Source organism: Taurulus bubalis (genome assembly GCF_910589615.1).
Source record: "Taurulus bubalis genome assembly, chromosome: 2".
Taxonomy (NCBI): Eukaryota; Metazoa; Chordata; class Actinopteri; order Perciformes; family Cottidae; genus Taurulus; species Taurulus bubalis.
In genome coordinates this window covers 31,061,867-31,088,420 of record NC_136590.1, presented here as the reverse complement: position 1 = coordinate 31,088,420, position 26,554 = coordinate 31,061,867, and the positions used below count along the sequence as shown (strand labels likewise).

The window sequence follows — 26,554 nt, the reverse complement described above, 5'->3', positions numbered from 1 at the left end:
ATCAACAAGAGCCGTTTTTACTCACTCAAGTCGAAAGAACACCTCACCTCCAACAGAGCCACATGTTTACGGTTCTTGTCAGTAACTACGTCTGATATTAGCTGTGACACGCTCGCTACAAACAAATACAAACAGACACACACATGCAGACTCATGAGCCTCTGTTATTTTTAATGTTAAAAAGAAATGCGCCTGAATGCTTCTATGTACTCTCACCAGGGAGAGATAAACCCTCACAAAGTTATGAGACCGTCACTCAAGTGGAAGGTAAGGTCATACAAAAATCCATTATTTAAGGATTTTATATTCGATTTAATTTCCCTTTTTCTGAATGCTTCTACTCACAATCTTATCTCTTTCTCTTCATGCTAAGTTCATTATGCGAGGCCCATCATCATACTGGGTCCTGTGAAAGACCGGATAAACGACGATCTGTTGTCTGAGTTCCCTGATAAGTTTGGATCTTGTGTCCCACGTAAGTAGTTATACTGTCACTCATGGAGACTGATTTTGTTTCTATGTCAGTGCTGCCACCTGCAGCCATTTTAGGGGGATGTCTGTATAATACAGAGTAAAGGGTATATGTGCTGCTTTTCATTGCTTCGTTCCTCCCCTGACAGACACCACGCGGCCCAAGAGGGAGTATGAGGTGGATGGACGGGACTATCACTTTGTGTCGTCACGGGAGCAGATGGAGAAGGACATCCAGAGCCATCGGTTCATCGAGGCGGGCCAGTACAACAGTCACCTGTATGGCACCAGTGTGCAGAGTGTCCGTGAGGTGGCGGAGCAGGTGCGCAGCAACATGTTGGACCTATATATATATATATATATATGAAAATATTAATTAAATAAGATTCATTTTTTAAGTGATAAAAGTATTTTTCAAATTGTGAAAAAGAAACTTTCAGCAAAGAGGCACAACCTCTCATGACCTCTTACCAAATTAACTGGCAATTTAAAAGTAATTACGAAAATAACAGCATTTATTCATCCATGTAATTTTTTTCCCTGCACGTGTGCACGAGTAGCAGGGGAAACACTGCATCCTGGATGTATCGGCTAACGCTGTGCGCAGACTACAAGCAGCTCAGCTTCATCCCATCGCCATCTTTGTCCGGCCCAAGTCACTGGAAAATGTTCTGTATGTACTTCAGAAAGTCCTTCTACATTTTGCAATGTTTGTTTAACATACATTAAATGTGCTGCACATCATGAAGATATGTGTTGGAATAAAGATTGTGTGTGGGATGTTAACAGAGAGATCAACACTCGACTGACGGAGGAGCAGGCCAGGAAAGGAATGGACCGAGCCCTCAAACTAGAACAAGACTTCCTAGAGTGTTTCTCGGGTAAGTGTGAAGAATCTGTGTCTATATTCCATGATGTACACACAGAAATGATGAGTACATACAGAGCATGGGATTTCTCTTTGGCAAACTGGTATATTTAGTGGATCTTGGTTAGGATTATGGCAGCGTCAGATGGTAAAACATACACCCGTGTTTGCTCTCTGCTGTACGCTAATCTATTTGATGTGGTGATTAAAAAAAATCCTCCTTTTCATGATTACAATATTTTTAAAACAATAATTTCTTCATATTCTTGGTTTATTGCTGGCATACGTCAGAGGGTGATAACAAATGACAATGATAAACAAGCCTCCTCTACAAAAATATACTTTTTTTCCTATTCCATGTTCCTGACAGAGCTGAGTGTGTTAAACAAGAGAGTGAGCGTCTTCTGGGAGGACTCAGGGCACTTTAACATTTAAGGGACACATTTAGAGCAAATCACAGCGGTGGACAGAATATGGATGGTTAGATTTCCACACAAATCCGGCTGGCTTCAATTTATTTCTTCAAATCGTGAACAGCTGTCATATATGAGATTTTAGAGAATGTACGAGACTGAATAAATAGGTGGGACACTTTGTAGAAATACATGCATATTGGTAATATGCCTGTTAGTTCACACAATATCTGCAATGTATGCAGATCATACAAATGTATTCATAATTAATTATTCCTTTCATTGTCTGGCAAACACATCTGATAAACATCCTTTGTTTCCTTTGTCCCTCTCTCTCTTTTTCTCTCCTCATGACTCCATTTTCCCCTTTTTCCTATACTATCTCTCTTTTCTATTTTTTTCTCCACCCCTCATTGTTTTCTCTCCTTCCCTCACATTTCCTTTGTCCTGTTGCAGCTGTCGTGGAAGGGGACAGCTTTGAAGAGGTTTATCACAAAGTAAAGACAGTGATCGAGGAGCAATCAGGGCCTTACATCTGGATCCCCACCCGGGAGAGGCTGTGATGCTGCACCCGTCCACACCACCCCCTTTCTCACAACCACCAACCGACACCACCCTTCACCCTCATGGCCAAGCCAGCCTCGCCTGCCTGTCTGTCCTCCAGCAAAGTCAGTGCTTAGGCAATCACTGAGAATGACACAGAGAGACAAATGCATATTACGACAAACACAGAGACACAGGAAGTAACACAGCGAGGCAAGGAACGATACCAAAAAAGAGACTCTGAGACAGATGTGAACACAGCGATGTATAATTAGACTGCAAGAGACTGAGAGAAAAGACTTAGTCAGTATTCCACTATAATGAGGCAGGACTTAGTGTCTAGGCCATGTTCACACTCAGCATTAAAATGCATCTTGGCCACAAATGGACAACTCTAAATACAGCTGTGACTGCACCCAAAACTGGGGACGCAGTTGATTTAGCGTTGTCAAAAAACATAGTGTGTAATGTGTGTTTTTCTCTGTTTAGAAGCAGTTTCCCAACAGATAAAAGCAAATGTGAAGCGAAATCCAATCACAAGCGATTACTTAAGAGATGTCAGATGCATTCTGATGCCATGTGTGAACTGCAGTCCATCTGGATCTCAACAATGTCTGGACACAAGACATTAGGTCTGAACGCGGCTTGAAAGAGAGTAGAGGATGACCCAGCAGGGACGGACCCCGAGGTAGTATTAAGACCACCTCAACCTCTCACGCCCCCATTGAACATCTCCACGCGCCTATGTCTGAGATGGAGGCGCCCAAATAGACTCTGGCCCCTCTTTTTATATCACCTCTTGGCTTTCTGTCCTCCTCCTCCTGTCAGCTCTGCCTTGTTTCAGGACAGGAAAGGGGGAAGACTGAGAACAGGACGCCCAGATCCTGCTGAGTCCCTCTTGATGAGGCGTCTTTTCTCGGCAAAGTGTTCCTTTTCTTGGTGCTGAGTGTGAACTCAGAATAACACCTCAGTGACCAAGACTGACGTTTGCCTAATCACTCATGTTGAATATTGCGAGGCGTTATTTAAAGGCGTTCAAATAATTATAATGATTAAAAAAAACTCATATGCTGAATTTGTGCATGCATCCTCAAAGACAATGGCGACAGGAGACAAAAACTTTGGAAAAATCTGACTAAAAAAAGAAAGAAAAAAAAGGTTACCAAAAAAAAGAAAGTAAGTAAGTGGGGTGTGTTCTCCTTCTCCACCTCCTTATTGTGGAGGAGTTTTTTTAGCATGTCTCATGAAGGAAGAAGAGAAGAGTGACACAGTCATGAGATATGGTCATGAGAGGTCAAACCTGAGTGCAGTAGATACTCTGACATACGTTGAGCCTCTTGCTCTCTGACGCACACACACTCACGCAACACTCTCACACCCATCCATCCACGCACGCACATACACACGTAGAGTTGTAACCTCAGCTGTAACCTAGCACACTCCTCTACAGGGCGACTGGCTGTTCTGACCTGCTAGTCAGAATCCAGGATGAATGTTATCTCTCTAGGCACAAACAGCAGAGCTGTTAGCTTCATCGCACCGCAGCCGACTCACTGATCACTCTTCCAAAAGAATCCCTCAGCCGCAGACGTACACACCGTTTCCAGTGGCCGCAGTAAAAGCCATGGCGTGTGTGTGTGTATGCGTGTGTGTGTGTGCGCGTGCGTGTGTGCGTGCGTGTGTGTGCGTCTGTGCGTGTGTGTGTGCGTGCGTGTGGGTCTCTGATTGTGATTTGTGAGTGGAAACTCCTCTTTGTGGGAGGAATAGGTCTTCTTTTACTGTCTATCTTCCACTTTTTCTCTGCTTCTTTCTCCCTCCTGTGTCCACACAAATTAAAGCTAAGTCATGTCTAACAAATAAATGGCCTATATATATATATATAAATATATATATAAATATAAATATGAATATAAATATATATATCTTTTTTATGACAATTTCTAACGGGACTAAGTCTGTAAAAATCAACATCACCAAACGATATTCCATTGGTTCCTTTGGGTAATATTGCAGTTTGATTGTTGAATTTACTCACATTCCCATTTTATTGTTGTAAAATGCAGCAAAAATCTACACAGAAATAACTGAACCGTTCAATGTAAAGCAGACCTCACACTGGAGCTTTGAACTGACATATTTGACATGTTCTTGTGTATGTCAAAAACGAATTGAAACACATGTACAATGCAGCTGTGTGTGACTGTGTGCGCGTGCATACGTGTGTTTGCTGCTTGTGTGTGTATGTGTGTGCGGGTGACAAGAAAAGGTGTGTTCTGTATAAAATATAAATGATGCTATATGAGAATATTTATCCTTTATAACATCCACTGGTGGTTATAATGTATAATACATTAATGGGTGGTGTGTGTATGTGTGTGTGTGTGCCAGAGCGAGAGAGTGAGACGCACATGAAGATGTAGTGCAATACTGCTATGATGTTATGCAATGAAGATGGTTTTACGTGTGTCTAAGATTTAAACAGTATTTATAAAGTTTGCACTGACGGCATTATATGCTACAGGTATCAGCAAGAAAACGACGGAGGACTCAAAGGTTTTATGAGCATGTGTTTGTATTTACTTATAATTTGTTCTGAATTATAAGAGTGAAGGTGGAAGTATTGATGGAAGTGACCATTCATATTTATTGTTTGTTTATTTTTGCTCACTTGCTTCTCTCAGCTCAAGGTGAAACAGTCGAGGCTCGTGAATGACAAGTATCAAGTTTTGGTTTATGATTTATGATTTATTTATATGTCACAGAATCCCTCTCAAGTCTGTATATTTTCGTATTTTCTTTTCTCCACATTGAGAGAGCGTTTGGGTCTCGGACAGAAATGCTGTAAATATAATAGAGATGTTGGCGTGCTGTGTGGCTTTACATTTAGCCGTGCACACTGCAGAATTGATGAGAGTACAGGATCCATCAGAGTCACAGCCCAGTTTACCTGCTCAAACACAGAAACAACATCTGCGCACACACACACACACACACACACACACACACACACACACACACGAGATGCCAGTACATCCATTTACATTTACACATTGAGCGAATCACAGAAACAACAACACCTGACAACACATCCATGAATGAAATATGTTTTAAATTTCTTTATTTGAGGGTTCAATGTATTTCTTATAATATCTCTCTCAGCCATCCGTATCATAGTGTGATATTCCTTATAAAATATATGAATTTTTACAGAAAAGACTGATTACGAAGTTACAACAAAGTCAACTGATGCAGAAAAATATATTTAACAATGACAATATCAAGCAAAATAAAATGTTCCAGTTCAGTGAAGCGCTTGTTGTAAATTAGCTATAAAATAATAAAATGAATTTAAAAATGCTTTCTGAAAATGGACTCTGCAGCCTTTCTTTGATGATTTGATATCTCACAGTTCCACAGGTGAAGACTGCTAGAAAGTAACAGTGTGACCAGGGGAGGGCACTCATTCTCCATTTTGAGCTGCTTACAGCTGCTCTCATGCATTTGCACACACTTGCTGTGCCTCTTATTCGCCGGTCGCTCCGCCACCTCCCCCTCCCTCATCAGGGGAACCATTTTCTCTTTAGAAAAACACACAATGAGGATTTGGTTGCATGTCATGCTATAGTATGTGTGTTTGTGAACATGTGACATCCACGGTGTGTCTGGGTCATATATATGTGCTTCCCCGGGCCCGTCGCATATTTCTAATATCTGAACAGTTTTATTTAATCTGTGATTTAAATGTAAAGAAAATTGAATAAATGAGTGCAACTGAAACATTAGACCTCTTGTTCCCCACACACCTAATTTGACCAATGGTTTATGATGCTGTATGGTTATGGTGTATTAAGAAACGGTCACTCGAATATGAAGTGTGATTTGTTAAGGAACAGACGAATGCTAAATGTAGTCATGCTTTACAGCCATAACTGTATTGTAAATGCTCTGTAAATCCACCATTTCCCTAATATACCTAGTTTAATTTTGAGATGGATGTGTATCAAGTGATGTACAAAAGTATCTGATAAAAGCATTAGAAAGTTTGGGTTTGAATAGCTCACTCCGGGCACATTGCATATGGTGTCGATGAGGAGCCTGAATAAACTCTGACAGTGAATACAGTTATTTCTCCACCCTTAAACCTATATTTATGGGTGAGAAATGTTGTATGTTAAAGGGTTTAAAATATCGATTTAGTCCCTTTCTCAACACTTGTTCAAGGTAGAGGGAGGCTGAGGTTCACTCCTGAAATTCAAAACATAAATCACCTAGTGGACCACAGCCTGGTCTCTGCTGTATTATAATACCTGCAAGTGATAGAAAGGATTTGACAGAGAGGGGAGAGCATCCATCAAAGCCCATAAACAGGATTTAAACCTGCAACTGGTTCAACGCTATGGCCTTACAGACATCAGGTTACTACCGTCCACATGTTTCTGTTATCCTCCTTTCAGCCATTAACAGGTGTCTACTCCATACAGGGGGTGTAATGAATCTTACTCACAAGCTGGTGGGAGAATGCACAGTTGGATGCTAGAGCAGACAGATGCCTCACAGATGGATTATGGAAAAAATTGACAAAGTAATGTGGTTATTTCAAATTTAGAACTTGAATTTTCCTCCTAACTAGAAACTGACTCACTGGATAAACTCTCTTTTTAATCATTAACATGATTCATATTTTGGGAAATCTTGAAAACCTGTATTTTCCCAGATGTACGCACAATCCATTTCCAACATCCTGTTTCACTGCCAGGGTGGACAGTCATTATAAACTAAGGAGGAACGAGGAATGAATGCCTCCAAATGGAATAATTTAATCAAGCCAGTAATTCAAATTTCACTCCAAACATGATGAAAATGAGGAGACTATTGGAGTGAAATTAGCGATATAATTGTCAAATGTTCAATCCCAGAACTCTTTAGTGGGATCAAGGTGATAGTCATTATGCGTTGCAAGTCAGTCCTATATCGTATCACCGCCATTTAATCGCAGCCTGTTTCACAATAGGCTGGGGAGTAGCACCTCTTTGTGCCTGCTGCTGGGGTCCAGAGCTGCAGTGGCGGGGCTGGATTTGGATGAAAGAACATGTGTGATGGGAGACAGAAGAACGGGGTCTATCTCAAGATTTCAAAGCAACCTCTAAACTGCTCATATATCTCTGCACCCGAAAACCGGAAAGCATTTTAGTACAACACAAACCATCACACATGCAGCCCAAAACCAATTATTATCATCTTGAAGGCACACCAGCTGAACCTCAGAATCAAAATCAGCTTTACTGAACCTTTACTTGGAGCCCTAACTTGCAGTACACACCCTAAGACTTCATCACAATAAATGCTGGGGTGAAAATATGTATTTATAATGAGTGACCAGCTTCCAGTAAATAGATCCACATATGTTAGCTCATCATGATTATAACATGTCTCTTTACCTTTCTGGTATCAGATGGGGGTGCCTGTATTCTTTCACTCAGATATAATTATTTGGTCAAGGTAATTCTCTCAGGTACAAGATGATTGTACCCCCAGGCATGTTTCTATGAAGCAGTTTCCAAAGCTGCAACAGGAACGGTTAGTCACAGACTTCACAAAGACATTTCAATCTGTCTACCAAACACTTTGGCTATACAGGAGGTTGTCAGCAGCATGTGTTACCTTCATTACAACATGACAGCTACAGCCTGGAGTAGAGAATCCAACACAGATCCTTTCCATGTTCATATTTTATTATTTATTTCAGCCTGCTGCGTATCCTCATAGAGGTTCGGCCCCTCGTTTTATTGCCCCTCCACACATGAGGTCCCAGCTGGTCCCCATCAACGTGTTTGCGTAGAACAACTTGAGTTTGTTTATGTCTTGTGCTCCGGATGAAGTCACTTTGGCTGCTTTAGTGCTTCTCTACCACATATCACACCAACTGCCCAGAGATCAGATGATTCATCCTCAAATCGGTGAGCGCAGGGTGTGGTGCAGGGTTTCTAAGATGCTGCTCTGTGCTGTTTGAAAAGAGCTACCTTCTTAAGATTAAGATAACAAAGACTCCTGTGGTTTTGTGCCAGCACTCCCAGAATTTAGTTGGATTAAACTTAATGGGTTCTTCTGCCTTTTTCTCACTCTTAGAGGCTTATTACAATAATCTGTTCGAGAGAAGAAGAAAAAACATCTTATTGTAGCCATACCTGCAGAGCATAGTGGAATTATGTGAGAATTAAATGGATGGTGAGGAGTGTTTTGGCATTTTTATGTCAACTCTATGCCCATTCCACTAATTAATACATAGCACGATTGCTTCAAAGGAATATTACCTTCTGCGTTTAATATTTAACAACCTTGAAACGAATACAAAGTGACGAAGATTCTGTTCTTTTGTTCAGTGAAGTTTCACCAACAAAGAGAAGGACAGCGGTTTCAAAACACAGCCTTCTGGTTTCCTTTTATAAGCTGCATCTGCAAGGGCAGAGCTTAGCCCATGAAGGCTTATTATGTCACCTGAGCCAAATGCACACTTCCATTTTGTAGTAGCAAGGATGACATATGATCCCAAAATTAGGATGATGGGATATAGGAATATGCAAGCTTTGGAATTTTACAATGCTTTGGATGACACACCCAAGTGCCTCCCGAAATAATATTGAATACAGATTTACAAAAGAGTGAACTGTACAGAGTGCAGACCGGATAGGTGCTGCTGGAAGAAGAAAAAAACTAGATGCAAACCTAAAGACTTTTTGGGGACATTAGAGGCAGTGCTTTATTTCCGAGAACAGAATCAGAAATTAAAATGCCTATCTAATGATTCTGTTGTGAGTCAAGAAAAGAGCTCCTGCATTGTCCCACAAGAGGCTTGGCAAAGAAAATGTTTACATATATTTTTACTAGTTGTTCCAGGTGTGCAATTATAGAGTACTGTTAAATACTTTTTAGCTGTTTAGGTCATTGCATGTATTGTGCCATTATGACCATTCAGTTGTATGGAGTCGCCACCTCAAATGATGAAAAAAAATGCAGTTAACTTCTCATTGTGTTGTTACTTTTAAAAAGGACCACCTTTCTATGCAATATGGAAAGAATACATGAACAAACACTAATGCAAGCATGGCTATAGCTCAGGCAGAGGGAGGTGTGCCATTGTTCGCAGGGTCATTGATGGTCTAATCCCTGGCTCACAGTGCAAAACAATGAATCAAAAAAGTGCTCACAGGTGCTTTGAGCTAAATGCTAATATCAATGCCAATGTAATAACAAACATGCTGATGTTTAACAGATGTGTATCATGTTCACTGTCTTATTTGAGTGTTTTAACATGCTAACATTTGCTAGCTCTAAATACAAAGTATTTTGTCATAACATAGTGGACGAAATGACACTTTGACCTGACGATGGTGCTCGAGAAAACCCTGAGGGATCCCAAAAGTCATAATGGGACAATAATGACTGGATCACATGCCATGGCAGGCCATCCAATAGTTGTGAGACATGTCAAGTTAAATCACAAATGTCAACCACATGGTGGCGCTAGGGGAGGAGTCAGGGGACTGATCAGCCGGATTGTTAAACGTATATAGGAGCCATGCATGTCTGTACAAACTGAGGTGTCAGTCCATCTAGATTGTGAGATATTTCACTGCATAAGTAAACAACTTTGACTTGCTGTTGGCACTAAACAAAAAGTCAGGGATTCACCAAAGTCAAATCAATAAAACTAGGATGACAGTCAGGTGTCTGATAACACAGCCTCTGCAAAAAAAAGGTTGAAATAGGAAGTATTAAAAAAAGAAGTATTGGGTGCACAAACAGCTGGCAAAGAGCCTTGTTTTCTTTTGTTGGTCATTTTGATGCAAAAGCTCTTTTGTCTTACACTCAAGACGAATCAGACTTACTGTGAAGAAGAAAACTGTAACCTCTCAAAGACATTTCTGACTTGTTTGTTTCAGAATTACTTCCCGTTGAAGCTCCCACTACGGCTTGCCAATGCTAGAAGTGAAAGCTTATGAAGAAGAATTTCATGCACGGCATACACTGAATGCGACAGCTTTGGTGACTGGTATACCCTTAAGCATCAACCTTATTCTTGCTGTTATGAGTTTATATCCACGTATGTAACATGCTAACATATTAACAAAGGGACAGAAAGGGAAATAAAAGGCAGTTGTTGCAGAAGTGAGCAACAGGGATTATTACAGAGTCTGGAGGAATTGAAGACCGTTCTTTTTGATTTAACAGATTATAATTTGTGGCCATACAATATGTGCAGTGCAGTTGATCATGCAAATGGAAATCAAAGCATGCGTTATCTTTTGAAGAAATCATAAGTCAAGGACAAGTCCTAACTGTGCTGTTTCTATCTTTTGATCTCACTGGAAAGATATCTTTCACAGTAAATACTTTAAAATGGGGACGGATTTTGAGAAACGTTCTTTTGTGCCATAGATCTCATCATAGTGTGTCTGAACGTTTTCATATTTCTTCTTCAATAATTTTGGGAGATACAACATTGCATGTATTAGCCTGTGGCGACGTCAATGGTTACATTTAATGTGTTTCACCCAATTATTCTACTTTACAGACATTAGAAAAAACAAGAAACACTGGCCTCGCCTTGCCAACATTACACATTGGTCTGGCCTTGTTAGTGAGCTTGAATTGCAGATATCTTATTTACATTTTGTCATTTAGACTTAAAATTAGCATTTTCTCTTATTTATGCCACAGACCATCTTCAAAAAGTGATTCCACTCAGTTCCCCTTGAGGAAAACACCCATTAATTAAATAAGAAAATAGGCTGCGCTGCAACACTGATGTAGTAATGAATCGGTAATGTCATGGCCCTTATTAAAATAGGCTGTGTTCAGATGGTAAATTGCGGGAAAACATGCACTTTTAAAAGAGAGATGTCATAAAACATACACGTTTTAAAAAGGCGGCACAAATGCATACTTGCTCATTTATAATGCTCACAGAGCAAATTATGCAAATCTTTTTTTCATTAGACTGCAAGAAAGCAGGTTGCTGGCATCGTGAGTCAGGTGACAGCCTATTGGTCTATCTGCATTTCGCAGACTTCAGCATAATTGACCTCAACTGGAGACCATATCAGCAGGCCGAGTGTTCAAATCCCCAGTGCAAAATGTTATCTGGCCAGCAGAGGTGTCCTTGAAGTCCTGTATTATATCATTCAGTAGTGCTGCTCTATGGCTCAATGGGGAGTTGTTGCATGTTGTACAAAACATATTTCAGTACAGATTCATTTGATTTTGTTTAGCATTAAGAATGCATACACAATCTGATTGCATACCATACCAACTGGGACTTTAACAGGCCAATCCCTATTTGGGATAGGATCCGGCCAACATCTGGATATTGGATTGGGATAGTGTCTGTGCTTATAGTACCAACACCTACCTGCAGATTTCATCTGGGTGACAGTTACCAGTATGCCAATAGGCTACTTGTCGATAAAACAGACTACATTGATGTTTTGGAGTCAAGACACACGTAAATAGTCTAAATAACACCGAAAGTAGTGTAAATCTGTTGTCAAAGTAAAAGCTTACAGCTAACCCGAGCCATGCTTTATGGCAGGAGCCGCATGTGGCTCTTTAGCCCGTCTGTTGCGGCTCCCTGAGGCTTTGACAAAAAAAAGAAGAAAAAAGAAAGACAACTTTTTTTTTTTTTTTTTTTGCCCAGTGGAAAAACTTTTAAAGGGAAGTCCTCTTATCTTGGAGTTTTAGGTGATATTGGGTCACTGAAAATAAAAATAAATGTTTAAATATTTCTTTCACTAAAATGTGCGTCACGTCGCTGTTAAGCCTCCGCCCCTGCAGCTGCTACTCGTGATTCAGAGCCCCGCCCTCGCGCGCAGATGAGTGCAGAAGAGCGATTTCTCAACTGCTGCAGCAAACCGAGTAAAGTAGATATACTTTCAGGAAGTGGATCACGTCTCCAAACTCCACTACTGCTGCTGGTTCTGTGTCAGCTCATGAGACACTGAGGCGTCCGTTAGTAAAAACGGATCCGTCCTCCGTTTGCGGTGCTCTAGTGAGGAGGACGCTCAGTGTAAACGTAGCAAAAAGTATGCGTTTCAAATGTAAAACTCACTGAAGAAGACAGGTATCGAAACTGCTACCTTGCAGTTACAGGGCAAACACTCTACCACATGAGCCACAAATATAGATAGTACTGAAGGTCTGCATAGTTGTAGTTTTAATTAACCTTAATGTAGCCGACACGACTATTTTTTGTTTGATAGTTATAAACAGGTAAAATAGCAATACAATGTAAAAAAAAAAGTCTTTATTCTTGTTCTATAACTTCATAAATACAACAAACTATAGTTTTTTGTATATATAATATGACTATATATAAAACTTCAGAAGCTGTGATATCAAATAATTTTTGCGGCTCCAGACAAATTTTTTTTGGTGGAAAAAAGTCAAAATGTCTCTTTGAATAGAAAGGTTGCTGACCCCTGCTTTATGGGGAAAGAAACAACAAAACCCACCACATTTGGGTGAGACAGGACCTGGATTTGAAACAGTGAGAAGAACAAATATTGATGGCAAGTGAAACTGTACCGAGACACCTAAATTCTATATTTAAGATTTTCGTCTGGTTTTATTTTGTAGGCGCTTACCGGAAACGCAGTATGCTATCGCGTGTATTTGACTCTGCTGCTATGGAAACCATAGTCTGTGGGCGGAGCTTGCTGGTGCCATTCGACTCGGGGGTTTGATGCGGCGGTGAAGTCCTCGCTGACCAGCGCACAGCCGTCGTCCCTACGCGCCTCTGTAGCGCACAACTTTGAGTATCCGCAGACTGTTCAGGCTGCTGAATATCCAGAGAACAAACTAGACATTGTATCCCCAGTTCCAGTCTATTTTCCATCTGTTAATCCAGGCCAGGCTAGACGTGTCGCACAGTACCCCCACCACCTTTCGTGATTTTCCTTTTTTTCTCCCCCCGCAGCAAAAACAGTCTGGTGCTTTAAGGAGAGAGAAAAAACAACAACAACACACTTTGGACTGTTTGCCGAACATGACGAGAACATGTGGAAGTAGGTACGAACCGACTGGCGATGAGGATTATCTCCGCAATTAACACATATGCAGTGAGGTGCCCTGGGTGCGGATTCAGCCTGCGCGGTCATCGAGCCGAGGGGGGGGACACTTTGGGAGAAGTCGCGTGGAGCACAAAGAGCGTTTTAAAGCCGAGGATACAACAAGTTCGGACCATGCACCCTGTGTGCTGACAGAGGACCAGAGGTGGGAGAGATAAACCGACTGTTGTTTCCTATCCGGACTTTCATCACAACGCAAAGTTGGACAATTCAGAGAAGTTTCCAGTCCGTCCGCAGCTGCATCAGACCAGTTTAACGTGCTTTTTTACATTCACGATCAACTGAAACTTCACGATAGATAGTGTTATTAAAAACAAATGACTGCAGTGTTTTGACCATAGTGTGAGTCTCCCTGAACCCGAAGTCCACTTTAAATGCGGACTGGTTTGCTGTCAGTGAGCGCACAGCCGAGCTGCCAGTGCCACTTCGTTTTTACTTCAAGACATAAGAGAGCAACAGAGGACAGGTTATTTTTTCACCATTTGGGAACAGCAACATGGAGCTGACATACAGGAGCTTTGTGCTGCTGGGCTGCATCTTCCTTCACCGGGCTCTTCTGGCTTCTGCAGAGGAAGGTGAGTCTGGAGTTTTTTTTCCTTCAAATGCTGCCTGGACTTGTTTTCTGTGGTTGCACGGCTGAGTGAGATGCCCAATTAGTATGACATCCTGTTCCTTTCCAAAAGAGAGTGCAGTAAAACCACAAGGAGTTTTAAGAGCATGACGTGCTAATACACCTCAATAATTAAAACCACTGTATGTTACATACATAGCATTGATCCCAATACCGCCATGGAAGTGTTCACACAATGTTGTTGTTTTTTCTCCTTCTTCAGTGTCAAAGAAATAACAAAAATATGAGTTTATATTCCCTGATATCTTCAGTAAGTTAATATGTAAGACTAAGACACACATTTTCACTTGAGAGTCAAAGGTCCCCAGGCTGCACCCTTGGGACCCATAACCCGCTCGCCTTAAATCAATAACTAGACCTTCAGTGCTCTGAGGATGATACAGGGCAGATGTCCTTTTCTGTGATTTGATGTAGAGCTCCATGTGATGCATTGTGGGAAATACATCAAACACTTCCTACATAATCTGGATCAAGATTTCTTTTAGTTTCTGGCAGCAGACTTGACGTTAACAGGTCCTGGATCAGCTTTGGGAACCCTGGAGGGACAAGTAAGACATAAGCTGTCATAAAGTAAAAAATAAATAAATAATGCTTTCAAACTGTCTGTTTCTTTACGGGCGGGTAAAGCTTGCCATCATCAGCATAACAACAGGGCCAGTGTCTGGATAATTGGCTTAATGCAGGGGTGCAAGACTGAGCCTCAGTGAGCCACATTGACAAATCAGAATCAACTAGGCCTGGGTGTCTTATTATCTTTAATCTCCTACCATGTCTTTCTCTTTTTGTGATACTATTAGGGACATTTCAGTGCTTTGGAGTGAACTAAACCCTGATTTAAGTTTGTTAGGAATAATGTAGAGGCAACATTTCTGTAAAACATTGGCTATAACGTGTTTTTGGGGAAATGATAGAGCTGTGTTTTATCGAGGATCACAACTGGGTTTCTTTAAGAGCTGTTGAACCACAAGTTGATTTTTTTGTAAAGCACCTTACTGCTGTGTAGGCTGCATGCTGTTGTGTTCCTCTGAAGACTATACTCTTTATTCTCCATCGTGCTATTTCTGGTTGGCACTGTGTCAGGCTTACAGCTGCTTAGGGTGACATTGTGGTATAAGAAGTATATTTTCTGGATCTCATTTCCCCTCACTAGTTAGCACCACGGAGTGAAGAATGGAGACATATGCTAATATTAACTTAATACAAAACATTGACACGGCAGCCATTTCTCTGGCTAGTTCCCAACATATACTGCTATATGAGGTAGGTGTTTTGTGACCCAAAAAAAAGTAATTTGCCATGAAAACAATGGGCTCTTTTACAATGAAACTTTTCCCAAGATATCTTTATTCCAATCAATAGCTGCTGTAAACAGGAACACCATGAACATGCATGACTTCACATACTCTGTGGCAGGAACATGAATCTGTCAACTGCTTCTGGTTTTGAGTCTGGACGTCATGTATCCGCTGGTACTGAATGCCCTTTCTTGGAGGGACTGGACTTACAGCACGGCATCTACTGTAAACTGCACATGGATGCAGCGCACAGTATGTGACACAACCCACGGTCTCCTGAAGGGTGTTTTAAAGCTTAGATTAGCAGCATTAAAGGAAAAATGACCGCAGCTGAGAGTCCGAGCCCTTGTGGGGGGAAAAAAAGCCTTGTTGACTTTGTATTTCAGGCGAGAAGTTTGGGATTTTCCCAGACATTAAACATTTTCTCAGAGTTTTCTGGGAGCCAGAGATCAGGCCATTAGAGGAGCCGTAGTTTCTTCCACAGCTGGGACTACACCTCTTTGACTCAACGTGGAGATTTTGTTCTCTGGGACATAGGAGATGCTTAACCTCTGATCCATACAAGGGAAGAGATGCCCCGCAGGTTTTTTGGTGGCAGAATTATCAAACATGTTCCTTGAGTAAATCAGAAATAGTCGACTTGGCTCTGTGCTGCTGTTGTGAGATGCTGGTTCCAAACAGGTGCAGCTCAGGCTCAATGTGGAGGGCAGACATGTAGACGGGAGCTGAGGGCTTGTAGCGGTTCGCCGTCCGACTCCAGAACATCTGTGTCTTACCAAGTGTGAACAAGATGTCTGGTTTCCATGTCTTGGGTAATGGCCCGCTCCTCTGCCAGCACACTCTTGGATCATTCTCCCCCTTGTTCTCCATCTAGTAGGGGGTTCTGTAGTGAACTGGTGGGAGGGTAGCAGAAGCTCACAGCTGCCAAATCTCTCCTCCTTTTCCAACGAAAGGATAAATGACTCACTTACACACACCACTTGCTCGTTCAGCGCGTGGATCTTTCTTCCTTCTGTCTCTGTGAAGATTAAAGCACAGACCTCTTGATCAGATAATTACTTTGGCTCCAAATTAATAACAAGCTTTGGGTGGAAATTAGTAATGAGGATGCACACACAGTGTCACACACACACACACACACACACACACACACACACACACACACACACACACACACACACTGAAAAAGCAAACACTGTTTTAGCAGTGCCTCGCTTTTGAAATGTATAATGTGTCATGTAAAGAAAATGTATGAACCTTAAACTGAAAAGGTATAAGCTTTTTTATATCCAGAATTATTTATTCTCACAAATGTAGCCCTACTGCAATTTTCAAGAATATTTGACATTATGAATGTAAGCTCTAAATGTTCCTTATCCTCCCACACACAAGCTCAACCTGTAAAGTACCCATTTTGTTTTTCTCCCTGCCCCTCGTTATTCCTTGCACACATTCTCTCTCTTACCGATGGCAAGATGCAGCCAGTGACAAAAGCACTGCAGTCTTCTCCACCTGCTCAGGTCCAGAGCTTTAATGATATTAAACATAATTTTAGAAAGTGATGCAAACTTGTCGGCACTCATCTAAACTGGGAGGACAATTTTCCACTCTGGTGGATGGCATATTCTATTCTGTCCTTTTTAATTTCCGTGGCTTAAAGCCATTTTTGAGAGCTCGTGCTACTGAATTACCTGTGTGATCATCTGAAGTGTCACAGCTTTGCAGGCAGCCACTCTTATTATCAATAGACACATTTGCGTCCAAATGTAGTGCAAATTTCAACAGAATGTCTGGGAAGTTTCTAGCCACAACTGTTATGATAATGTTTGCGTCAAGAAAAACAGCTGTAAATTCTCACGTAGGTTGCCATTAATAGTCTCAGAAGATGACGCAACGAGATGACGAGGTTAAAAGAGCACCATTGAAGCACAAACAAACAAAAAGGAAGTGGAAAATGTGATGGAAATGTGGCTTTTATGTTTCTTTCATCTATTAATTTGAGGAAGGTTACAGTCTCCTGATTGCTCCACACTGAATGGATGTTTTCGTCTGCTGACGTTTTGCGTTACTTCAGTGTAGTGGAAGCCTCAGTGACACACATGTCACATGCTTCCTGTTCGTCATGAGTAATCTCTTAAGTGTTTCCATTGCCCTTTTTTTTTACCACCTCAGTTGAGCGTAAAATCCTTTTTGTGATATTACAACAACAACAAAAAGTCTTTCACGTCTGCTCGGGTTTTTGATGTGCAAATTAAAATTGTACATAAAATCAGGTGGATTGAAAAATCCGCCGTGAGGATCGTGTTACTCGAGTTCACGCAACTTGACTGTAGATCCGCTGTGGCGGAGAAACATTTCAGATTCGGAAGTTGATGTGTGATTGACTGCTGAACATCAAGTAAAGGCAATGTCTCTTTAGCAAAATTGATTATTTTTGTCTGGGAGGCTTGTACTTATAGTGCTTACCATTTTAACAGCGTTGTAAATCCATCTTCCCTGCTTCTGCAGCATGGTATGTTACTGCAGCTGTTACCTCCTTCCATTTACAAATCATCTTTTTATATAATGCAACAAGAGAGTGCAGCTGCCAGTGTGATTTGTTAAGCAGAAGCCCGACTTGTTGTTGGGGTAAAAAATATCATCAGCACTTCTTTTTTTTGCCTCTGTTGATGGAAACAGGGCTGTAGTGTCATCCTGTCTCCCGCAAACTTTACACACAGCAGTGGTTCGTTACATATCGCACTCCCCCAAACCAAAGCAACCCTAAACAAAGGAGTTGACATTAACGTCTTTTGTTCTGCGCTTGAATTGACACGTGCTGCCTCCATCCTGAACAATGAGCTCACACAGCTACAAGTAGATGCACCAGGGGCCAAGTGGGAGTAATGAGACAACTAGAGTAATACATTCTCATTTCCATTAGAGTTACATGATTTAAAACATACTGTAAATTAAAAATGATGCATCCATTCATATTGTATGCGGTTAAAAAAAGAGAGAAGCGGATATATTTCAACGCTCTATGTGAGTGGGTTGACGAAGATGCTCAGAATTTCCCCACAAGCACCTCTGTTAATATTGTGCGATGCTGTTGATTGGTCGTGGTTGGATGGAAGCGGCGAGGGAAGCCACTGCACATCTCTATCTAGCTTTAAACAAATACTGCAACACTCACCAGTTGCTTATATATATATCCAGTCAGCCAAATAACACGTGACAGGCGTCTTTAAATGGAATGAAAACATCCAATGCTCATATTTATGTAATCTGCTGATGGATCGCTTTCAGTGGAAGAAAAGATTGACATCAACCCACTGAAATATTCTCCCGTCTCCCACACAATCTGTTTATTCTATCTCCTCCGTGAAATAACTAGCATGATGAATAGCACAATGCTTCTCAGACTAAACTAAAACTCACTAAGAGTCTCAAATGCAGAAAGGATGTTTTTTATCTAAGAGGCCTTACTTGAGCCTCAATCCCTTCTTTCACAGACATGTAGCCTTTTCTTTTGCTACTCTCTCCACGTCTTCTGTCTCCTTGATGTTTGACTGGTGCTATGCTGTTTTCTCTTGCTGACTGTCTCCCCTGCCGTGGAAATGTGGATGGTTTCCCAGAAATCCTTTTAAACGGAACCGATTTTTATAAGAAAGGGATTTGCATTTAAAGCAACCTCCCCCCTCTCTGAAAGCCTGTAGCCCATCATCCTCAGCACCTCAATCCGATGATTAGCTTCCTCAAGAGTTAAACAGGCACCCGAGTGCCACAAGTACTCTCAGTCCGTGTCTCTCTCTCTCTCACCCTTTCCCCCCCTTTCTGGCTGTGAAGGATGCATATGGCAGCCGGGAATTGCAGGTGGATGATATTTTAGCTCGGCGAGAGGATACTCTCCCAGCCCATACATCCATGTCAGGCATTCTCTTTGGAGAGCCAGTCTGTCCTCCACCCACACGCTTCTCTCTGAGAGTGGGACACAATGGGGACAGGCTGCAGCAGAGAGGGAATGAGGCCACAGCCTATCAGCCATAAGCACCAAGGAGAATGGCACTTTTAGAGGGATGGGGGTTCTCTTTGAAGTGAGTCAAGGAGAGACGGGGAGACGAGAGAGAGAGAGAGAGAGAGAGAGAGAGAGAGAGAGAGAGAGAGAGAGAGAGAGAGAGAGAGAGAGAGAGAGAGAGAGAGAGAGAGAGAGAGAGAGAGAGAGAGAGAGAGAGAGAGAGAGAGAGAGAGAGAGAGACTGCACTCTGTATGCTGCATAATGAGCAAAGTATGTATATTGCCTATTTGCATTCTGTAATCACGCACACCTGAGGCCAGATATGTGAGATATATGTGATGGGATGAATATGTGATTATGACAAAGGGATTAAAAAGGCCTTTAATTATACTGAGAAGGAGAAGCTATTTATCTCAGGTCCATCTTTCTCATTTATCTTACACACTAATCACAGCTGTGAGGGGCCCACTGAGCATTGTGTCGCAAAAAAAATATATTGTGAGGCCATTTCCACCTTGTTGTCTGGTGCCTTGTGGTGTTTTTGTCGTTACATTCAAAAGTAGAATGAAATCTTGAAGGGGGAGTGGTGTGCAAGAATTGATTTAAAAAAATGAAGCAACCTTGATGTCAAGATTACTCAGCTTAAAGCATGCACCATCAATAGGCTTGATTCAATATGAGTCTGGGATATTTTTCTCACTGCGTCAAAGGTTGACCTACATCTGGTGCTGGATATGCCCGTTTTAAGTTAAAATGGAATTCACTTGGTTCAACATCAACCTGGAGACCCGCGTGCATATTTTGCTTCCGCCTTCATGCATGCACACGGCTTCAGCATGTCTCCCAGGGCCTGCTTTCATATACCGCACTGAACCAGCGGCATAACAGACACATTCCTGTACGCTAGCTGCCCTCCTACAGCCTGCACAACGCTAAGAGCTTTTAGAGGGAGTCATGCTCCAAATAGGAGTGGGTCAGTTCAGTTAAAGAAGCATTAAACACCTTTTTTTGGCAGCTTTGGCATCTTATTTTCAAGGATTGCTGCACACAAAAATGTTCTTTCCCTCATGTTGTTTCGCATCACCCTTTTGCTTCAATGATAACTGATTGCTTTCTCAGCTCAACTCTGTCCGTTCATTTGAAGAAGAGTCATTGTATTATTAAACTCAGACCATTCTTCAGATGCTGTCGGTTGTCAAATTCAGTTGTTTTTTTAAACTACTGAGTTCATGATGTGGCCATGATGATTTGGCCGATGAAGGAAAAGTATGCTCTTTGTACTTTAACAAATGGCAGAAAGATCCATCCATCTTTTTTATTTTAGATCTATCGGTCACCGCCACACAAACATCCAATCACAGGCTTAGAGGAGCAATGCATAGACAGATGAAGAGAATTAACCCAGTGTGTCTGTTGATGTTTGGATATGGAAAAAAATTGGGATGTGTCAAGATACAAGAGAAGATTCTCGCAGAGAGTCTGTTTATCTTGTATCTCTACATAGATGTGTCAATCCTTAGATGGTTTATTTAGCTGGAGTCTACAATGTTAGCTTCAAGCTGTCCACCTCCCACTGCAGATTAGTCACTGAAAGTGTGTGTGTGTGTGTGTGTGTGTGTGTGTGTGTGTGTGTGTGTGTGTGTGTGTGTGTGTGTGTGTGTGTGTGTGTGTGTGCGTGCATGTGTGTGCGTGCGTGTGTGTGTGCGTGCGTGTGTGTGGCATTTTCTTCTTTAAGATGATCCCCCCCCCCCCTAAAATTAATTGTAGATTCTGCTTTAGTAAAGGCTTTGATAGCACTGTGTTAAAAGAACAGCAGTAGACATTTTTGGGGCTCATTGAGAGTTCGTTAGATGCATCACAGCGGTAGATAGAGCAATGTGGTTTTTCATCAAGACATATTTGAAATAAGATAGGTCACCACCTGTCATATATTAGTTCATATTTCAAGCTCATATTTCCATGCTTTTTTCGCTCTCACGAATGGGAGTTCATTTTGCTGCTGCAACTCTATAGGATTATATATCATTCCAGCCCTGTGAGTGAACACACATTACAACATTTTGGAATGTTTCCCAGTCTTTTCCGTTCATGATTAAATGACATAAGATCAACACATGCTAATAATTCATCTGTACTGGTTGTAACTGGCAAACTATCTGGTCCAATCATTGGAGGTGGCAAAGTCTCCTGCTGGTGAGGAAGATCATCCCAGATTTTAGCACTGCATGTCTCCGAAGTGTCCGCTCTGCAGGGGTGCCAGTCTATGACTGACCCTGACCTTAGGCCTCCCCGTGGACCGGAGAAGACAAGACGACCGAGGAAGTGTTTGAAAACAAGCACATAACTTGCACTTTCTCATGGCGCTTCAGCTGTGATGACACAGCTCAGCACAGATGCTCCGCTGCCTTCAAGCCTTCTATAAAGGAGAGTACAACTTGTGGCTCGTTGGTTTGAGGGCAGATCTGACTACAGACTGAGGGTTTGTGATCGCTCCCAGGCACAAAAGTGAAGCCAACGTGGAAGTGCCTTTAAACTTGCATTCTTTCTCTGGTTGCAAAAAGAAGTCAATAGAAGTCTAAGAGAAAATGACCTCACTTAATTTATAACTTCAGTAAACAGTTTATGGTCTCAATCTCCAATTTCAAGTGTGCTTCAATACAGCATTATAACTTATGGTCCCATTTAGAGTAAAACAAATGATAAAGCAGGATATGCTTTAGGGTAGGGTTACCTTGTGATTGACAGGTCGCTAACTCTACGTTGTCTGCTCGTCTACAACAACTTTAACCCCTTCAGTGTGTTTTCTGTTAATACAAGTTAATCGTAACCTTTTTGGTGGCCTAAAAATGTCTTATTCAGTGTTGTTTGTTGTACTTGCACCTCTCTTGTGTCACTTCTAGTTGCAAAAAAACAAAATGATGACGACCAAAAAGACCAAACCTATTGATAACGTAACATTGACTACGTCCACTTCTTTATATACAGCCTATTGGCACAGCAGGGGAATGTATGCATACATTTGTCACACTTAAAGTTGGTTCACGAGGGTCTTGGCAGCTTTCCATTTTAGTTGTGCGTTCTTTTCCTCCCAGGATGATGGATGATCTTTAATTTCTATTACTGAACAAGTACCATTTCCCAATCTAAACATCCTTTCTATGTAGATGAGTATGGCTTTGAGTCTCTGTTTAGCTCATTTTCTCTTCTACTCTGCAGTACCACAGACTGTAGCCTTTGACAGCATCTAACGAAGTAAAACCTTTCACCAAAGCAAGCATGCCTCTAAAGAGCGTCATCACAAAACTTGTCTTTTTAAAAGACTGAAGTGCTCAAATGTGTTATGCAGCACTTGCCTTTCAAGTTTTTAGAATCAAGGTCTATGAAAAGAAACTATACACTTTTTTTTTTAAAGCTCAGAGGCAATTACCGCACAAGTTTGAAAGATTAAAAGGAACGATATGCTCATAAAAAAAAGGCATTCCTCGTCTCCCCATGTCTGCAAAGGCCAGATATGTTTTAATTAAATCAAATTATATTTTAGAATTACGGTATATTCCCTTAATTCAGTCAGACTCCAGCAGCAGAGTTACGATGTACATAAAGATAAATATACATGTGTCTGGCGGCACTAATCAATACATGTGTGACCCACATTTCAAAGAGCTTTCCTCCTCAGCAGCAGCAGCAGGTGAGATTTAGTGTAGGAAATTAAACTAGATACAAGCAGACGTTGTGGGGAAACTGAAATATCTTTGTATATCTAGTTAGTTTTATACTTTAGGCTTTTAGTTGACAGAGTTTAGTTCAGGAGCATGTGGATTTCATATCATTGTCATCTGAGAAAGGGAATTTAAGGTGAAGAAATAATGGATGAAGAGGGAAGAGAGACAATTAGTGTAAACAATAGGAGAGGAAGGAAACTCATGGGAGAGGAGAATTTCATGGATAGATGTGCAATGATTAGTAGATCAACTGAAAAGCACAAACGCTAAACTTCACCTGGTACAAGACTCTCAGATGTTTTTTTGTCATGCATGATAGTTAACGTAATAGCCTTGGGTTTTTTGACTTTTTTAGTTTTAACTCTTTTTACCTTACAGTATTCATTATTTAAAGACGTCATGGTTTGTGGAAGATTCAGAGGTCTTAAAAAGTGTAGTACCCCCCTCCCAAAATATACTGAGTTGATAAAAAGTCTTTTAAACTTTTCCTTTGTAATTCATTCCTCGTGCTATCGGATTCTGTATCAGAAAGCCACCAGGGAGTTGGTGTAGCCTGCAACAATGTTCTCAAGAAGGCTTTCAGTTTTTCACAGAGTTGGGTTATTTTTGAAGAGGTTTCAGAGAGTGGTGCCCATAATTGGAAGTAGCAGGAGGTGGATTCACTCAGTGGCTACAGATCAATATTACAAAGTAGCTGAAATATGCTGTAAAGCTAAGCAATTTAATCAATCACACTGTTTGAGAGAAAGTGCCATTATGTGTTTAAAGCCCCGAGTTCTTAAATGTGTCAAGTGAGTTGCGAATGTTTTAACAATTTAGCCAGAAAAAAAAGAAGTCTGTTTCTATTTTCCTTCCTTGTTGTTGAATCAAATGTAAAAAATATATTGCTTTCACTTCTTCTTGCCAATATTAGTGAGTTCCTGTTGCGTACGTGTCAGAAAACACTTTCTAAAAAAACACTGTAATATATTGTCAAACGGTCATAAACGGTCACCTCTCTGTAGATAATGTTCATTTTTCATCTGGTAGTCTGTTTGGGAGTCTCTATGGGAGTATCTTTGGCCTCACAGCTATGTGGATTTTGTTTGTCTGAGGGAGGAAGACTGTTTGAGTCCATGATGCTCAAGTGGTGTTCTGCAGTTGACACTGTGGGTCAAGACTCATTACTCGTAGGCAGCGATATAAAAAGCCTCAGAACCAAGTTGGTGTCTCATATCCTCTTAACCTCTACCTCCCATTTTATGAGGGTCGAAACGTTTTATACCACTGTGATTAAAGTAAATATTCACTTTGAACTTGTGCGCCTTGAATAATGCAACAGCTTTCCCCTCCACTTTCCAATTTGTTTTGTGTTCCAACACCAGAGAGAAACTTTTCGTGAAATCCTTTTCCTTATGATACATAGTTGTATTCATGTTTAACGTTGAACTACAATCAGAAAAGGGGATTTTCCCGGGGATGAGAACATTCGCTCGCCGGACAAATGACTAGATATCAAAAGAGCTTCCGCGTTAACGTGAATTTATTATTAGCTGCAGAACTCAGAACGCATGCTGTCATGGGACAGAGACCAACCACAACACGTATTGATATGTGTCCCTAAAGACAAGAAAGAACAACGTGTCAAACATTCACACTTTCTCTTTGTCCCCCCCCCCTCCCTCACTACTCCATGACACACACTTACAGTAGCTGAGCTCATCTGCACGTGTCGGGGGAGGTTTTTGTCAAACAGTAGACGAGGGGTTAAAGTGAGTGATGTGCTTGTTGGCGGTCGTTGTCACCCCCCTCCAACCAGACCAGGAGACAGGAAGGGGGAACTACAGGAAGCCGAGGTCTGAGCTCAGTAGACACAACTCTTGTCAAATACGCACAAACAGAGCTCACACACACACAGAGCGCATACATTGTTATGTTCACGTGCACACACTGACCTACACTCACATAAACAACGCTGTAACGCCTGTCAAGGGAAATCGTTTTTTACCGTTTGCATTGTGGTAGATAACCCGAGTTCTACGGACGTTAACAATTTTCATTTTTAATGATTAACCAACGATATTTTTTGCAACGTGCTCAATAATACCTGGAGGACAATCGCTCCAATTATATATCGAAAGTGATAATCTCCTGCGAAGGAATAATTTGAATACTCCGACGAACAAAACAAACTTAACTGACTTTTCTCGTAGCAGCTGTAATCCATCAAGCTAATGTTAATGGAGACAACCTCATTAGCTTTACCTGTTAATCATGTATGAATATTGGCCTCACATCTGCTAATGGAGTAAAAATTAGCGAAATGGGGGATTGTTTTCAAGGAATCATTAAACATATTGGGAAATACTCTTTTCAGGCTTCCTGCCAAGTTAAAGAAAAGTACTCTCATGTCTTTGTGATGATTATGAAGCTACAACCAGTTAGCTTAGCTTAGCAGAAAGGCTGGTACAAACCCAGACAAGCTGTTTCCAGTCTGTCAGCACTATAAGCTAACGGCACAGACATGAGAGTGGTATCCTCATCCAACTTTTGGCAGTGAAGCGAAATAAGCGCATTCTCCAACATGTTAAACTATTCCTTTCATTTAAATATGAAACATGCAAAGTATTAAATTGCCCGAGGCACCAGAACATCCCATAAGCAGGTCTGATTTCAGGCTTTGGATATTTTCAAACATGTGGTAGCAGTTTCCACCCGAAACACATGAGGTTTTGAGTTATACCTGGAGGACAGTAACTCTACTATCAAGAAATATGCATATGGAGCATGGAGGGGAGCCGCTTCAAGTCCCAAACCACCAAACGAACGTCATGCAAGTAGATAAGATTCCTTTGTTCAGCAATTTGTGATCTATTTAACCTTTTTGTCTTGTATTAGTTCAATTATTTTATGAAGAAAAAGAAAACGCACTGTATTTTTATTTTTTATTTTGTTTATATGTTTAAACAATTAAGTGATGGCTTCGTTGTTGGGAAGATGTGACGAAAAAGGAAACTACAGCATACAGAAATCCATTATAATGATCCCAAGTGTTTAGCAGCCTGTCATGGCTTCATGTCAGCTGAGATTGAGATGAAAGATGACACTGAGGGAAAGTAGTTTAGTGAACACAGCTGTAGTAGTGGTAAAACACACTGACAAGCGCATCTAGTTTTTGTCGACTGTAAATTCTTTTCACATCTCTTCCCCTCTCACATTCCCATTTTTTTATTATCTCCGTTCTTCCCCTCTGTCTCCATTTCTCTTGGTGTATGAGGGTAATTGGCACTCTGTTTCTTTAATTAAAATGAGGTCTAATTGTAGCCGAAGCAGGGCAAATGTTCATAGGCCTATAATTTCCCTATCACACTCCAGAGCCACGCTGGAAAGTGTAAAATAGGAGGGGAAAGGGTGCGCACGCAGGGAGAGAAATTAACACAGAGGTGAACAACGGATTCAATGCAAATGGGTCATGTTCTCGAATTTGAGCTGAAGACGACCCTATAGAAAAT

General features: G+C 41.2%; 2 protein-coding genes across 2 annotated transcripts in view; both read left to right on the top strand.

Moving 5' to 3' along the window:
* The window catches only part of dlg4a (discs, large homolog 4a), a gene marked incomplete at both ends in the record, with an annotated part of 39,687 nt that extends 37,372 nt beyond the window's left edge, over positions 1-2,315 (top strand). Inside the window, 7 exon segments of the mRNA XM_079214488.1 lie at positions 223-237; positions 240-267; positions 374-475; positions 621-793; positions 1,035-1,144; positions 1,261-1,352; positions 2,209-2,315. Coding sequence (XP_079070614.1) covers positions 223-237; positions 240-267; positions 374-475; positions 621-793; positions 1,035-1,144; positions 1,261-1,352; positions 2,209-2,315 — 627 coding nt within the window.
* Positions 2,316-13,914: 11,599 nt separating this feature from the next.
* Positions 13,915-26,554, top strand: part of LOC306751054 (ephrin type-B receptor 4a-like) — a gene marked incomplete at its 5' end in the record, with an annotated part of 30,387 nt that continues 17,747 nt past the window's right edge. The window contains one exon of the mRNA XM_079234568.1: positions 13,915-13,993. Coding sequence (XP_079090694.1) covers positions 13,915-13,993 — 79 coding nt within the window. The remainder of the gene's footprint in view (positions 13,994-26,554) is intronic.